Raw genomic sequence first — 15,353 nt, 5'->3', positions numbered from 1 at the left:
AGTAAAAGCCATAAATTAGCTGAGGCAAAATAACAATGCAGCCAAAAACACTAATCTGATATGTATCACGAGAAAGATACCTGACTGCTCACATGGCTCAGCATATTTAACCGCCGAGGAACAACTTATGGGCCCTAAAATTCCTCAACACATCATCTCCATGGTTACACGGAGATCATATTTGCTGGTGACCTCTAGTGCTCATTCTGCTGGAGTTTGTGGGATTGGTAAAATGCTAGTATAGGCAAAAAGTAACACAAAAAAGCTGTTGACAATTTGGGATGTTTTTGTAAGAATAGATGAGATTAGAAAACGAATGGACAGAGGTATTTGAAGTTACCAAAGGAATGGGTCAAAGTAGATCAAAACAGATTGTTGCCAGTAATTGAGTGAACTAGAACCAGGGGACAATGACATAAGATTAAATTTATTCTATTTTAGATCTAGTATTGTGCAATGAGAAAGGGCTAATTAGTAATCTCGTAAAGGAGCCTTTGTGGAAGAGTGGCCACAATATGATGAAATTTTACATTAAGTTTGAAAGTGATGTGGTTCAACCTAAAACGATGGTCTTAAATCTACACAAAGGAAACTACAAAGGTATGAGGGGTAAATTGGCTGTGGTAGATAGGGAAACTATGTTAAAAGGTATAATGGCAGTCAGGCAATGGCTAACATTTAAAAAAATAATAAATGGTTTACAACAAATTTACATTCCTTTGAGGGACAAAAACCCAGCAGGAAAGGTGATCTGACTGTGGCTAACAAGACAAATTGAGAGTTGTACTAGATCAAAGAAAGAGACTTATAAAGTTGCCAAAAAGAGTAGTAAGGCTAAGGATTGGAAACATTTTAGAATTTAATAAAGGCAGACCAAGAAACTGATAAAGAAAGGGAAAATAGAACATGTAAGTAAATTAGTGAGAAATATAAAAATGTACTGTAAAAGTTTCTATAGATATGCAGAAAGAAAAAGGTGAGCAAAGACAAACGTGGGCCCCCGGCAGGCAGAGACAGGAGAATTTATAATGGGAAATAGCAGAGAAACTAAACAAACACTTTGTGTCTGTCTTCATGGAGGAAGATACAAAAAGCCTCCCAGGCATAGTAGAGAACCAAGGGACTAGAGAGAATGAGGAACTGAAAGAAAATAGTAAAAAAAAAGTAGCCTTGGAGAAGTTAATGGGACTGAAAATTGATAAGTCCCCAGGACCTGATGATCTACATCCCAGAGTGTTGAAAGAGGTGGCTATAGAAATAGTGGATGCGTTGTTGATCACCTTCCAAAATTCCCTAGATTCTGGAATGGTTCTTGCAGATTGGAAGGTGGCAAATGTAACTCCACTATTTAAGAAAGGAGGGAGAGAGAAAAATGGGGAACTACAGACCTGTTAGCTTGACATTATTAGTAGGGAAAGTGTTAGCATCTATTATAAAGGATGTGATAACTGGAGACTTAGAAAATATGGCAGGACTGGGCAGAGTCAACATGGATTTATGAAAGGGAAAACATGTTTGACAAATCTGCTGGAGTTTTTGGAGGATGAAACTAGCAGAATAGATAAGGGAGAAAGTCAGTGGATATGGTGTATTTGGATTTTCAGAGGGCTTTCGATAAGGTTCCACACAAGAGGTAAGTTTGCAAAATTAGAGCAGATGGGATAATGTACTGGCATGAGAATTGGTTAAGGGACAGAAAACAGAGAGTAGGAATAAATGGGTCATTCTCAGGTTGGCAGGCTGTGATTTGCAGGGTACCGCAAGGATGAGCACTTGGGCCCCAGCTATTCACAATCTAAGCCAATGATTTGGATGTGGGATCAATTGTAATATTTCCAAGTTTTCTGATAATACAAAACCAGGTAGGAATGTGAGTTGTGAGGAGGATGCAGGGAAGCTTCAAGAAGATTTAGATAGGCTAAGTGAGTGGGCAAGAACATGACATATGGAATATAATGTGAGGTTATCCACTTTGGCAGAGAAAGCAAATACGCAGATTATTTCTTAAATGGTGAGAGATTGGAAGTGTTGATGTTCAAAGGGACCTGGGTGTCCTTGTTTATTAGTCACTGAAAACTAACATGCAGGTACTGCAAGCATTTAAGGCTGCAAACAATATGCTGGCTTTTATTTCAAGAGGATTTGAGTAAAGGAGTAAAGAAGTCTTGCTGCAATTATGTAGGGCTTGATGAGACTGCACCTGGAGTATTGTGTGTAGTTTTGGTCTCCTTAGCTAAGGAAGGATAAACTTGCCATAGAGGTAATGCAACGGAGGTTCACCAGATTGATTCCTGGGATGGCGGGATTGTCCTATGAGGGGATACTGGGCCTATATTCTCTAGAGTTAAGAAGAATGAGGGGTGATTTCTTTGAAGCAACAACATTTTTACAGGGCTCGACAGGGTAGATGCAGGAAGTTTCCCCTGGCTGGGGAGTCTAGAAGCAGGGGACATAGTCTCAGGATAAGGGGCAAGCCATTTAGGAGGAATTTCTTCACTCAGAGGGTGGTGGTTCTTTGGAATTCTATATCCAATAGGGCTGTGGAGGCTCTTTCATTGAGTATATTTAAGACAAAGATCAATAGGTTTCTAGATACTAAAGGTATCAAGGGATCTGGGGGTAATGTGGGAAAAATGTATTGAGGTAGAAGATCAGCCATGAGCCAAATGACCCGCTCCTGCTCCTATTTCCTATGTTCGATGTTCCTAAATGTGAGAGATATAGGACAGAGGAGGAGGAATTTTTTCTATATAGAGGATTGTGAGGCTATGGAAAGCATTAGCATAGTTGGAGATGGAAGCAATACCCATATCAAAATACAAGAAGTCATTAGATAAGTGATTCAAGGAAAAGAAAGATATGTGGCAGGCACTTGGAATCAGGACTACTGCTTAAGTGAAGGATAACACAGACTTGCTGCGTAGAATGTCCTGTTTGTGTTATAATTCTTATATAAGCCTGAGGTCCGAGATGCTAAACATCCAGGCCTGAAGTACAAAAACCTACCCAATGATTCATCACCTTCTCATTTTATTTTAGGGTTGAATATTTTGCCTCGCTCTTTTTGATTCTGATCAGCAGGGGGGTGAATTTCTTGTCTTCTCCAATTTCAGTGAATAAAGTCAATGTGAGCACAAGAGTGGCGAATGACAGGAATGTCATTCCAAATGTTCAAGAGCAAAGCTTCTACTCCACAGGACTTACCTGTGGTCTTCCATCTTCAGATTCAACTGTCAGAATGTACCCATCGATCCTAGCTTGTGGAGGTTTCCATGAAACAAGTGCATCGTTCGTTGTAATTTCTCCGACTCTCAAGTCTCTGGGTGGATCAATGGCTTGAAAGGAATAAAAATATGTGACCATTAAAGTAATGAAAACTGATTGCACTTAGATCTGTGGATCTGAAAATGATGTTTTTGAAATAAGCACTGACATGTTTTCTGTGCAACTGACTGTATTACAGCCAAGAAAGCTTTCAGTTCGTTGTTTAACGTTGTTTAAACAACTGCCACTTGAAGTTAGCTTTTTTTTAAAATGAGGGTTGAGGGATTTGATCCATGGCTCTGTACTCTTCAGTTACATTTATCAAAGATTCCTGGCTCCATATGCACTCCCTTTTCCATGTTCTCAGGCGTAATTCCTTTACACTCTGCTGCACTCTCTATACAGTCGAATCTTTAGCTGTTACTATATTGTACCAGTGCTGTTGGCTCCCAAAGTCTGGGCTTCATGCACTGAGCAGCAATATCCAAACAAACTAGATATACTGAGGCCAGTACCTGGGAGGAACACTCCAAGATTTCTGTATTACTCCAACCCAGGCCTCTTGTGCATCCTCAATTTCATTCACTCTATCACCAGCTGCCTGACCTTCAGCTGCCTTAAGCTCCTGAACTCCTTCCCTGAATCTTTCTACCTCTCTAACCTCCTTTAAGTCGCAATTTAAAATCTACCTCCTTGACCAAGTTTTTGGTCATGTGTCCTGATATCTCCTTAAGAGGCACGGTGTCAAATTTTCTCTGATAATGCTTCTGTGAAGTGCCTTGGGATGTTTTACTACAATAAAAGTGCTATATAAAATGCAATTTGTTGTTGTGGGTGTTAGGAAAACCAATTTTTTGACACGGCACCAGGGCAATGCAGAGGTAGTTTTTGTAAATACACAACCCATTTGTCAGGAAATGGTCAGATGGATTTCCTTGTCCATAAGGCAGAGCAGCAGGACAAGTGCCTGGTAACTGGAGAGTTAGTGTCACTTGCATATTGAGCTGGCGCTTTAAACCAGGCTTGCTAAGAAAAAATCAGCCATAGTTTCATTTCAATTTTATAATATAGTCCGATGGTGCTTAGTGGGGTTTTCCATCTGCTCTGCCTGGTGCTAAGGTTGGTGTTCTCTTCATTACTTTTGGATGGGGAAGCTCCATGAGTAATAAAGCTGTGAAACAATCACACTTCATGCTTGGAGTTAGAGTGACCACACCCACCATCGATGGGAGAAGGCATCACCCAGAATGAAAAAAACAGTACAAACTGGGAAATAAGAATACTGGTCAGAATTGGTCTTGTATACCTTAAAAACTGGGGAGCGAGAATATTGGTCCGAACTGTTTTTTCCTTCTGGCAAACAGAATTTTTACCTGCCTGATTGGTGTGTGGGGGATGGGTGAATCTGAATAGCGCAGGAAACCCAGAAGCCTGGATTCCCCTACACGCTTAAATCCACAGCGTGTGTGCGATGTCACTGATTGGTTCCTCATCCAGAAGCCGAGCCTTTATGACAGTCCATGCTTCCATTTGCACACTGAGCCAGTCGGAGAAGGCTGGAGGACCAGGTTATATCTGTAATGGAGTGTGGGTGATCTCAGAGGCAGGTTGATTGCAGGGGTCGGGATAGCAGGGGAAGGTTCAATTGATGGGGAGGGGGAAATCAAAGTGAGGGAGGGGTTTGGATTCTGAGTGTGGTGGAGGGGAGCAGGGGAAGGGGGTGGCCAATCAGGTGAGCTTTAACTCCATGGCAGGAGAAATCGGAGACCTGTTGTGATTTGGGGGGGCGGGGGTGGGATCGGAAGCCAGTTGGGGTTTGGGAAGGGCAAATCATGGGCTTTGTGGTGGGATCTGAGTCCTTAGAGGAGAAGGTCAGTGGGGTGTCCCCGATCACAGAAACCCTGAGGCAAGCAGGGGAGTTAGGTGTAAAGGCTCTCAAGCCTTGAATCTACTAAATCTTTGCCTCGGTGAAGGTTTCCTGTAGAAACCTGGCCAATAGCAGTTAAAGTTGAAAAACTGAAAGACTGTGATGCTCGTGGTCTCATTATCATACCAACCCACTCCCCTTCCTTGGAGGGGGTTGGCTGCTCACCCACCATCTGATCTCAGATAAAGCCGGAAATGGGAGGGCTGGAGGCGGGAAACAGATTTTTCAGACTTTAACCTCCCCCTCTTTGCTCCACCGCTCTCTCTCCCCACATTCCCCCCCCTACACACTCTGCCACATCCAACTCAAACATGCCTGATTTTTTTTGGGCTTAAATTCAGTTGGGTAACCACAGCTACTGTTGATCAAAAGAAAATGTGTCAGAGTCACAATGTCCATTCCCATAATTATGCCAATAAGTTTATCTGAAGATCCGGGCATCTCCAATTTTCAATACCCGAAGACAACTGCCTTCCTGGACATCCTTGCAGCCTGGAGCACATCGGTGTCATCTGCGGCAAGAACCCCTGCAGCTAAGCTGCACCACAGGGATAGCACTGCCAATGAAAGTCAACATCACCTCCATATTCAACATGTTTGTTGCCAGCTCTGTTGAGCATGCTGATCTCAGGAAGGGTGACACAGAGTGCCAGATAGGGTAACCCTCCTCACACCTATTTCATTTGGTAGCACGTCTGTTTTGCTTAACCATTAATCATGAGATTGTGCTGCAGCACATTCTGTCAATTGCTCAGAGATTCTGTTCCCTGCCTCGATATTTATTGCAATCCATTTCTTGTACCTCAAATTACCTTTGGGAAGATTAAAATACACTTCAAACTTTTACAGCCATTGCAAAAGGCATAAACAATGTCTTGGCTTCAGTTGCATGCTCATGAAATTTCCCAGCTGCCATCTGTAATGGCCAGAATCCAGCACCAGGGACCAATTTTGGCTCAATTTAATGCCAATCCCAGGAGGGCTGCCTTGTTGGTAAAGGACAAACTGAATCTCCACAGATCACTTATTCCCAGCTGAGAACTGCTTAGAAATCTATCCACAAAGCCTCTGTCACTCATTAGCTAGCTGTATTAGAACAGTTAAAGGCCCTTCACCACCCGAAGGATCATCCCCTTCTGCAAGCTCGCTGATAACATTCCTCAGTCACCATGGACCAGATTCAAATTTATTTAAATTCTGCATAGGTGGAGTATTGGTGTTGTCACTAGACTAGCAATCCAGAGACCCTGTATAATGCTCAGGGGCTTGGGTTCAAATCCCACCACAGCAAATGGTCAAATTCCAATTCAATAAAAATGTGGAATTAAAAGATGACCATAAAACCATTGCTGATTGTTGTAAAAACCCATCTGGTTCACTAATGCCCTTTAGGGAAGGAAATCTGCTGGTCTGGCCTACATGTGACTCCAGACCCACAGAATTGTGGTTGACTCTTAAATGCCCTCTGAACAAGGGCAATTAGGGATAAGCAATAAATGCTGGCCTAGCCAATGATGCCCACATGCCATAAATAAATAATAAAAAAAATATTTGTTTTACAGATCATTAAATGTGACTCATTTTCTCATCCAGTTGCATTTCAACCTAAGCAAAGATGCTGGGAAACTGTAAACATGCTTGGCATACATCAATATGATTAAAGTGCTGCTGTCTGTGGATGAAGACTTGAAATCCCTGGCCGTTAAAAAAAAAATAGGTACTTTGGGAACTTTCATAGAATTTATAATTAAACTTTCTGTTTGGTAAACACTGCTTTGATAGGACCATTGAACTAGTTAAAATAAAATTACAACACAGGAGGCCATTCAGCCCACCCTGCCCTCTCTCCCTCTCTCTGCCCTTCGTTCATTGCCCACTCCTTCTCTCCACCTTTGCTTGTTGTTTATCACCCCGGCTCCCTCTCTCTGCCTGTTGTTCATTGCTCTCTCTCTTCCACTCTCTGCCTCCTCTCTCTCTTTCTGCCTCTTGTTCATTGTGCTCTCTCTCTGCCTGTTGTTCATTGTGCTCTCTCTCTGCCTGTTGTTCATTGTGCTCTCTCTCTGCCTGTTGTTCATTGTGCTCTCTCTCTGCCTGTTGTTCATTGTGCTCTCTCTCTGCCTGTTGTTCATTGTGCTCTCTCTCTGCCTGTTGTTCATTGTGCTCTCTCTCTGCCTGTTGTTCATTGTGCTCTCTCTCTGCCTGTTGTTCATTGTGCTCTCTCTCTGCCTGTTGTTCATTGTGCTCTCTCTCTGCCTGTTGTTCATTGTGCTCTCTCTCTGCCTGTTGTTCACTGCCCGCTCTCTCTCTGCCTGTTGTTCACTGCCCGCTCTCTCTCTGCCTGTTGTTCACTGCCCGCTCTCTCTGCCTGTTGTTCACTGCCCGCTCTCTCTCTGCCTGTTGTTCACTGCCCGCTCTCTCTCTGCCTGTTGTTCACTGCCCGCTCTCTCTCTGCCTGTTGTTCACTGCCCGCTCTCTCTCTCTCTGCCTGTTGTTCACTGCCCGCTCTCTCTGCCTGTTGTTCATTGCCCTCTCTCTCTTTGCCTGTTGTTCATTGCGCTCTCTTTCTCTCTGCCTGTTGTTCATTGCGCTCTCTCTCTCTCTGCCTGTTGTTCATTGCGCTCTCTCTCTTTCTCTGCCTGTTGTTCATTGCACGCTCTCTCTCTGCCTGTTGTTCATTGCGCTCTCTCTCTCTGCCTGTTGTTCACTGCACTTTCTTCCTGCCTGTTGTTCATTGGGCTCTCTGTCCCTCTGCCTGTTGTTCATTTCTCGCTCTGCCTGTTGTTCACTGCCCTCCCTTTCCCCCTTTGCCTGTTTTTAACTGCCCCCTTCTCTCTCTCTCTCCCTGACTGTTGTTCATTGTATTCCCTCTCCCTATCTGCCTGTTGTTTATTGCCCTCTCTCCCAGTTTTCCTGTTGTTCATTACTCCCCCACTTGCTAACTCTCTGCCTGCTGTTCATTATTCTCTTGTGCACTCTCTCTTCCTTTTGCTCATTGCCCCGTCCCCCCTGCCTGTTGTTCATTGCTCTCTCGCTCCCTCTTTATTTGTTCTTCATTGCCCTCTCTCCCTGTTGTTCATTGCCCTCTCCCTTTTCACCTGTTGTTCATTTCTCTCTTTCCGCATGTTATTCATTGCCCCCTCTCTTCTCCTTTGCCTTTTGTCCATACCCTTTCTCTCTCTGCCTGTTGTTCTTTCTCCCTCTCTGTCTGTTTTTCATTGCTCTCTCTCTCTGCCTGCTGTTCATTGCTCTGTCTCTCCCTTTTCCTGTTGTTCATTGCCCTCTCCCTCCCTCTCTCTCTCGCTCTGCCTGTTGTTCATTGCCCCCTCCCTCCCTCTGCTTGTTGTTCATTGCCCCTCCCTCCCTCTGCTTGTTGTTCATTGCCTTCTCCCTCCCTCTCTCCCTCTGCCTGTTATTCATTGCCCTTTCTCTCACTGTCTGACTCTGGGTGAAATCTCATGGTGACAACTGGTAACTGGGCCGTCAAGATCCCCAATTCACTTCCTTTCAGGAAGGCCGCCACATCATGTGCTAACCAGACACTCGAAAGGCCAACGGCAGGCCGCCCCCCCAGGATCAAGGACTCCAGGTCACTTGACTGCTTGTCAAGGGCTGTCGGCCAATCAGATTTGGGTGGCTGTATTGAACAACAGCCCCACCAGGGTGGCAGTGGCTGCTGCTGGTACAACACCTACCCAAGGCCTATGTTCGTCGTTGGATCCCAGGCTAGAGACGAGCGATGGCAGGAGAAGGTGGGGGTGTGGGGGGGTCACAGTGTGGGGTCATGAGGGAGAAGGGGGTGGGGTCAGCAGTAAGGGCAGAGGGGTGCCTCTCAATGGGCTCCCACACTTGCTGATGCTGGGTCTCATGATCAGGCACTGAGTGCCTTTGAACGAGGGACCCCCTGGGAGTTTGCAAGCAAACACACCGGCATTTGTTTGCCATATGATTCCCCCAAAGTGAGCCCACGTCCCACTGCTGGGCTAACACCAGTGGGGGCCAAGTGGCTGATTAATGGCCACTTAAAGGCCTCAATTGGCCTGACTCCACGGTCTTAATTGGGGTGGCAGGATTCTCACCTGCCACCCTCCCACCGATTAAATGCCCCCCACCACCAAACCTGCCATGGGGAGGGCACAAGATTCCACTCTCTGAAAGAGCTACCCATTAATCACACCCTCCTGCTCTATCCCAACAGCTCTGCATGTTTCTTTTTAACTCGAGATCCAACTCCCTTGAATGAAACTACCGCTGAGTCTACTTGCACTAGCTTTACAGAAATATTTATGTATTTAGATTTGAATCAGAGGTACAGCAGCCAGTTACTGTATGAAATGATCAACCTCAAATGTCATAAATTCATATTCCACCAGAGCCAATTGTGAAATTGATTTAAATAAATCTGGTAACTTGGAGGTTTATAGCAAGCATATTTGTGTTAACATGATTTTATCTGTTATAAGCAGTGGGCAGTAAAGCCAATTTCCACCCACTGTAATCCCAGTGGAATTTACTTATTAAAACGCCGATTTGTAATAGGTAGATCTTCCAGTCAGTTCCTGTACTGAGCTAGAGAAATGCCAGCTGAAAATGCGAACCAACCAGCTGAGAAAAGATTGTGCGAACACCCAGGGCAGCACGCAGACTCTCTGCAGTTCTTGTCGGCGATAAGAACATCAGTAAATACTGCTCAGGGCTTTGTCGCGAGGTCAATGGACTGTCTGAAATAGCTGGCATGCTTAACATGCTCAAAGCGACATCTTTGTGATTGACTTTAAAGGTACTGGTAAATGGCTAGTGCTATCTGCCTGACATAGCCTATATCAGGCACATAGCCGATCTGTCTGCCTGATAAGCATGGACAGCATATGTGAGTGCAGCAGGAAAATGACAATGACAGCTACCCTTTTTGCTGTAAATACCCAACTGGTTCACAAATATCCTGCCAGGAAAGGAAGCTGCTACCTCCTATCTAGCCTGGTCTATCTGTGACCACTCGTACTATGTGGTCGACTCTCAATGTACTCAGGAAAACTAGGGCTGGATGGTAAATACTGTCTAGACCATGCATTCCATACCTCAAGAAGAAATGAAAACACCGAATGGAATGATGAAGGTGAATAACTTTTGTTTACCTGCGTCAGTGAAGTTCCCCTCCAAGCCACTCACCATCTTGACTTGGAAATATATCACTGTTCCTTCACTGTTGCTGGGTCAAAATCCTGGAACTCCCTTCCTAACAACACTGTGGGTGTACCTACACCACATGGACTGCAGCGGTTCGAGATGGCAGCTCACCCCCACCTTCTCAAGAGCAATTAGGGATGGGCAATAAATGCGAAGCCCACATCCCATGAATGAATAAAAAAATTCTTTCACTTTTTCTTTCTGTCCACAGAACCGCACAGAAATGAAAAGGGCGTAACTGTGCAGTACACATTTACGGAAAACGATGTTACACCAATGTGTGCAGCCTGTGAAAATCTTGGCCCTGTAAAGGGCAGAGTAGAACTCACCAGTAGTAAAGGTAGTGGATGAGGCAGAACTTTCGAGGGAGCCTTTCACGGCATGGATCCGCACAGTATACAGGGTGCCAGGTAAAAGAGCGCTGAGTTCAGTCTGTACCAGGGATCCTGAAACTTGCTTTGTTATTGGAGACTCTGAAGTTGAAAAAGGAGGATTATTATCTTGTTTAAGGGTTATTCATTTATTTGATATGCAGCTACACATTTTCATTTCAAAGCCATAATTAAGACTGCTCTTTTATTTACATAACAAGAAATAGAATTCAATTCTTGTGTCAATTTCGTTCAGTTGTTAGTTGGTAGCACTCTTGCCTCTGAGTCAGAAGGTTGTGGATTCAAGAGACTCCAGAGACATTAGCACAAAAATCCAGGTTGACACACTGGTTGCAGTATTGAGGGAGTGCTGCACTGGTGAAGGCGCTGTCTTTTGGATGAGACATTAAACTCAGGCACTGCCTGCTCTGTCAGGTGGGTGTGAACAAACACAATTTTAATGAAGAGCAGGGGAGTCCTCCCTGGTGTCCTGGCCAACATTTATCCCTCAACTGACACCACTAAAACAGGTTATCTAGCTATTAACAACACTTGGTTGTGGAAGCTTTGTGTGTATAAATTGGCTGCTGTGTTTCATAGATCACAACAGTGACTACACTTCAAAAGTTATTGGCTGCAAAGCACTTCATGAGATCATGAAAGGGGCTGTATAAATGCCAAGACTTTCTTTTTAATACTATTGGAATGTTCTGGATTCAAATTCTATTATGGATGTAAGCACATAATCTAGATTGATAATTCAGTGCAATACTGAGGGGAAACTGCACTATTGGAAGTGCCATTTTACAGATAAGAAGTGTAATGGGTGTAATAAGTTCCATGGCACTATTTTAAGAAGAACAGAGAGTTCTCCCAATGTCCTGGCTACTATTCCTTCCTCAGCCACCACAACCTGAACAGCTCATTTGGTCATTTGCTCACTGTTGGGCTGCTGTGTGTGAAAATGAGCAATAATATAACAGTGACATTACTTTAAAAACAAATCGGTTAATTATAAAGTTCTTTGTTTTATACAAATGCAAGATTTTTTTTCTTGATATTCGTTCAGTGCCACAGATAAGTGATGTACAAAAGTCTGATTTTATATAAGATGCAAAAACTGGTGTTATTGAAGATGAATAGGGTTAAATGATTTAATGGCAACGCCAGTTTTTCCTCTATTTCTGTTCTCCCATTATCTTGTTATTTTGTTTGCATGTACCTCTCCCAGGTCTTTTCACCTTCCTAACTATTTGGATATCCTTCTGTCCTTTCATACTCCCATACCTCACTGCACATTTTCTATATTATTTTTATATTTTAAATGAAGTAGTTTGCAGGCCTCCTTCTCCATGATTCTCTCCCTCCTCCCCTCTTTCTTTCTTCCAGCCCTATTAAAATGCCTTTTAATTTTAATCTTCAGTTCTGATAAGGGGCACTTACTTACAATGTTGGAGCTTATCTTTTCTTCTTACAGAGGCTGACAGCCAGTTGTGCATTTTAAAAAAATGCAAGTACTCTGTAAAGTCAACGGGAATTGCTAAACTGCCCGTATAATAATTAATGGACCAGGAATCTAAATGGGACGGAGAATCATTATGGGTCATGCATAGCAACATTGTAAATGTTTTCCTGAAGATTTCCTTTGGTTGGTGCTTCTGTTGAAGTCATAAATATTTTATTACCTATCAGAGGCAGTCTTCAGGAAGACATTTACGATATTTTCACAGGGTAGGTGGATCATTTTATGAGCCAGTGTGAATTCAGACAGGGAGATCTGCATTTCACCCACAATTTAACAACCATTAGGCTTTGTATTAAAAGCACTAATAAAATCAACCCTAGATATTTTTATGAAAAATCATAAATCAATTTTCCACTGTGTAAGACCTTTTTCTTATAAATCTCTGCAGGATATGATTGATGCTTAACATTAAATTGATTCTTTAACATGATTGATTGATTTGCCCTTACCGCCCTCAGCATTGTAGGCGATGAGATATTCATCTACTGCAGCAACAGTGGGCTTCCATACCAACAGGGCTTCAGAATCTGTGACCTTCACAACACCTAATTCCGATGGACTGTCCAAGGCTGTCAATCAACGAAAATAATTCACAATAGATTACTTTCAAATCTGTGCAATCTAGATTCCCAAAAAATAAAATTAGAATATTGTTCCACTAACTCTAAGAACACAATTCTTAAAATTTGTTTTCATTTTAACCATTTTATTTGAGAGCAGGAACTGTAGACATATATGCTGTTTGTATGTACAATTGTAAAGTATAATTTTAAAGTGTATTTCAACATTTTATAGTCCCGGAATAAAACAATTATACTCTATTCCCATCCAGAACTTCAATCCATGCTCTGATCCGGAAGTGTGAACTAGGAGAACAGTGGTGATGGACTAATACTCCCCAGACGGAAAATCAGCAACATCTTTTGCCACTTAATGTCGTGTTCTTGGGTCTCTTATGCATTAACTTAGAATTTTGAATTGTCAGAGCCGTGCTCTCCATCTCCTCAAACCATTTTGATAAAGCTCATTGCACATTCTCATAACAAGATGGGAGTCTTATCCACCACCTTTTTTGAATCCACAAACTATTATTAAGGTGCTGTGACTGCAGTGAAGACCCTTTCATACTTCAGTTATCACTGAATTCTGTTTTACATGGAGCAACTTCTGCATATGGCTCTCACTTTTATGCTCAGTTGCAGTTAAGTCTCCATAGCCTACCCTTTCAAGACCCACAGCATGAAAATGGCCTGGCTCCCTGGATTTAGATAGTGAAATTTAATTTCTTTATCCTGACAGCGGAATCTTAGAGCTATACTTTCATGGCTTGTGATGGGCTGAATCTTGGAAGCTGGCCTGATTTACACCGTGGAATACAGCCAACAGGAAGAGATCAATGCTTCTGCAATTGATTGGATTACTGTGGTCTTGAAATATTTTTGGACAGTTCCTGGCATAACCCAATCTGAAAATAGAAGTGCAAGTGAGGCTTTGGCTCAGTTTATGTTGTTGGAGATTCCCTGCTCGCTGGACCACAGACTTCTTATGCTTTTTCAGTTAAGTTTAACCTGCATTAAGTTGCTTTATTGCCAGTCATTCAAACCATTAAATATCAACGTTTACTTAAGGTTTTAGTTCCTGTTACTTCCACAAATATGCACAAATATCCAATGGAAAGTGCTGCACTTGTACAATAAACATTTTAAACTTTGGGCAGATGGTCACTTATCCATGAACAATACGATATTTTGACAATATGGAATGTATACTCTGTAATTGCTTTGTCCATTAGTTTACCTGTCTGCACTGTGCCTGAAATTGGTTCACTCTCCTCAAACCCTTTAACAGAGATGACCTTGATTACATATTCAGTGGCTGGGGTCAGCTTTCGCAGTGTAGTTCGAGTCTTGCTGCCATCAACTGTCACTGTATTGCTTGGACCTGTGAAAATAGATACAGAATTGTAGGATCTTACAAATCTTACAGCACTGAAGGAGGCCATTTGGTCCATCATGCCCTGTGCCAGTTATTTGAAAGAGCTACCCACCCCCCGCCCCCCACTTCCAGCTACCCTTTCCCCATAGCCCTGTAACTTTCTCCCTTTCAAGTATTTATCCAACTCCTTTTGAAAGTTACTGTTGAATGTGCTTCTACCATCATTTCAGGCAGTATAAGGGGCAAGTGAAGGTTGTGACCCTTGCAAAATCAACTGACAAATCTCAGAATCAGTGAGGAATTGGTGCAGGTTGATCAAGAAATTTGGGCCCATTTCACTGATGATGACTGTATTGAAAGGTCCTCTATATTACATTGTAAAGTCAATGATTGGATGCAGATTTGTTTTATATTGAACACCGGATAAATAGACATTCTGCCAAGCCAATGCGACATCTTACCTCCATCAACTGGCACATAAATAATCTTGAAATTGGTGATGTAGGTTCTGGGAAGGTCCCACCAGACTGCCAATGTGGTGTCGGTGACATCTGCAAACTGCAGGCCTTTAGGAGATCCTAGCCCTGTTAGAAAGAGTTGGAAAAGAAAGCCAAACATAGTCTAATTGCATTCTAAATGGACATTTTAGCAAATCTGTGGAAAACCATGACAAGACTCGAACAAACACAGGTTAAGAGGAGAACTGATTTCTAATGTTACACATTGAATGTCTTACTTTAGCAGACATACAATATAGGATCTTATCTGAAAGCATAGATACCATTATTTTAAGATTGAAACAAAATACGATCAAACACAAAAGTAGAGAACTAGAATAAGACAAAGCAAACTTTAGAACAGTAAATAAAAATAAAAAGATCCCGCAATAATAACTCACTAACTACCATAAAACACAGCAAAAGCCATGCATTTGCATCACAGGCTTAGAACTTTGTGAACTAGTTTACCTAATCCTTAAACAGGCCAATCATCTCTATGAAAATGTGATTGGCATTTTATGTCCATTTGTCTGCAAACATGAAATAGTAAAATGCAACACTGTTTATGATGTCAATGTTGCGACAAAAACTATATAGAACACTACAGGTCTCCTCACCAAACAAAAATGTTTGCTGAACACATTTCA

General features: G+C 42.6%; 1 protein-coding gene across 4 annotated transcripts in view; it reads right to left on the bottom strand.

Moving 5' to 3' along the window:
* Positions 1–15,353, bottom strand: part of tnc (tenascin C) — a 108,793-nt gene that overhangs the window by 11,743 nt on the left and 81,697 nt on the right. For all 4 annotated transcript variants that reach the window (XM_041194096.1, XM_041194097.1, XM_041194098.1 and 1 more), the window contains 5 exons: positions 14,668–14,790; positions 14,069–14,212; positions 12,721–12,840; positions 10,705–10,848; positions 3,205–3,335 (listed from right to left, as the gene is read on the bottom strand). In XM_041194096.1, coding sequence (XP_041050030.1) covers positions 3,205–3,335; positions 10,705–10,848; positions 12,721–12,840; positions 14,069–14,212; positions 14,668–14,790 — 662 coding nt within the window. The remainder of the gene's footprint in view (positions 1–3,204; positions 3,336–10,704; positions 10,849–12,720; positions 12,841–14,068; positions 14,213–14,667; positions 14,791–15,353) is intronic.

Source organism: Carcharodon carcharias, chromosome 8 (assembly GCF_017639515.1).
Source record: "Carcharodon carcharias isolate sCarCar2 chromosome 8, sCarCar2.pri, whole genome shotgun sequence".
In the NCBI taxonomy this organism is placed as follows: Eukaryota; Metazoa; Chordata; class Chondrichthyes; order Lamniformes; family Lamnidae; genus Carcharodon; species Carcharodon carcharias.
Note: the sequence above shows the minus strand (reverse complement) of the source record. Positions and strands in the feature narration are given on the sequence as shown.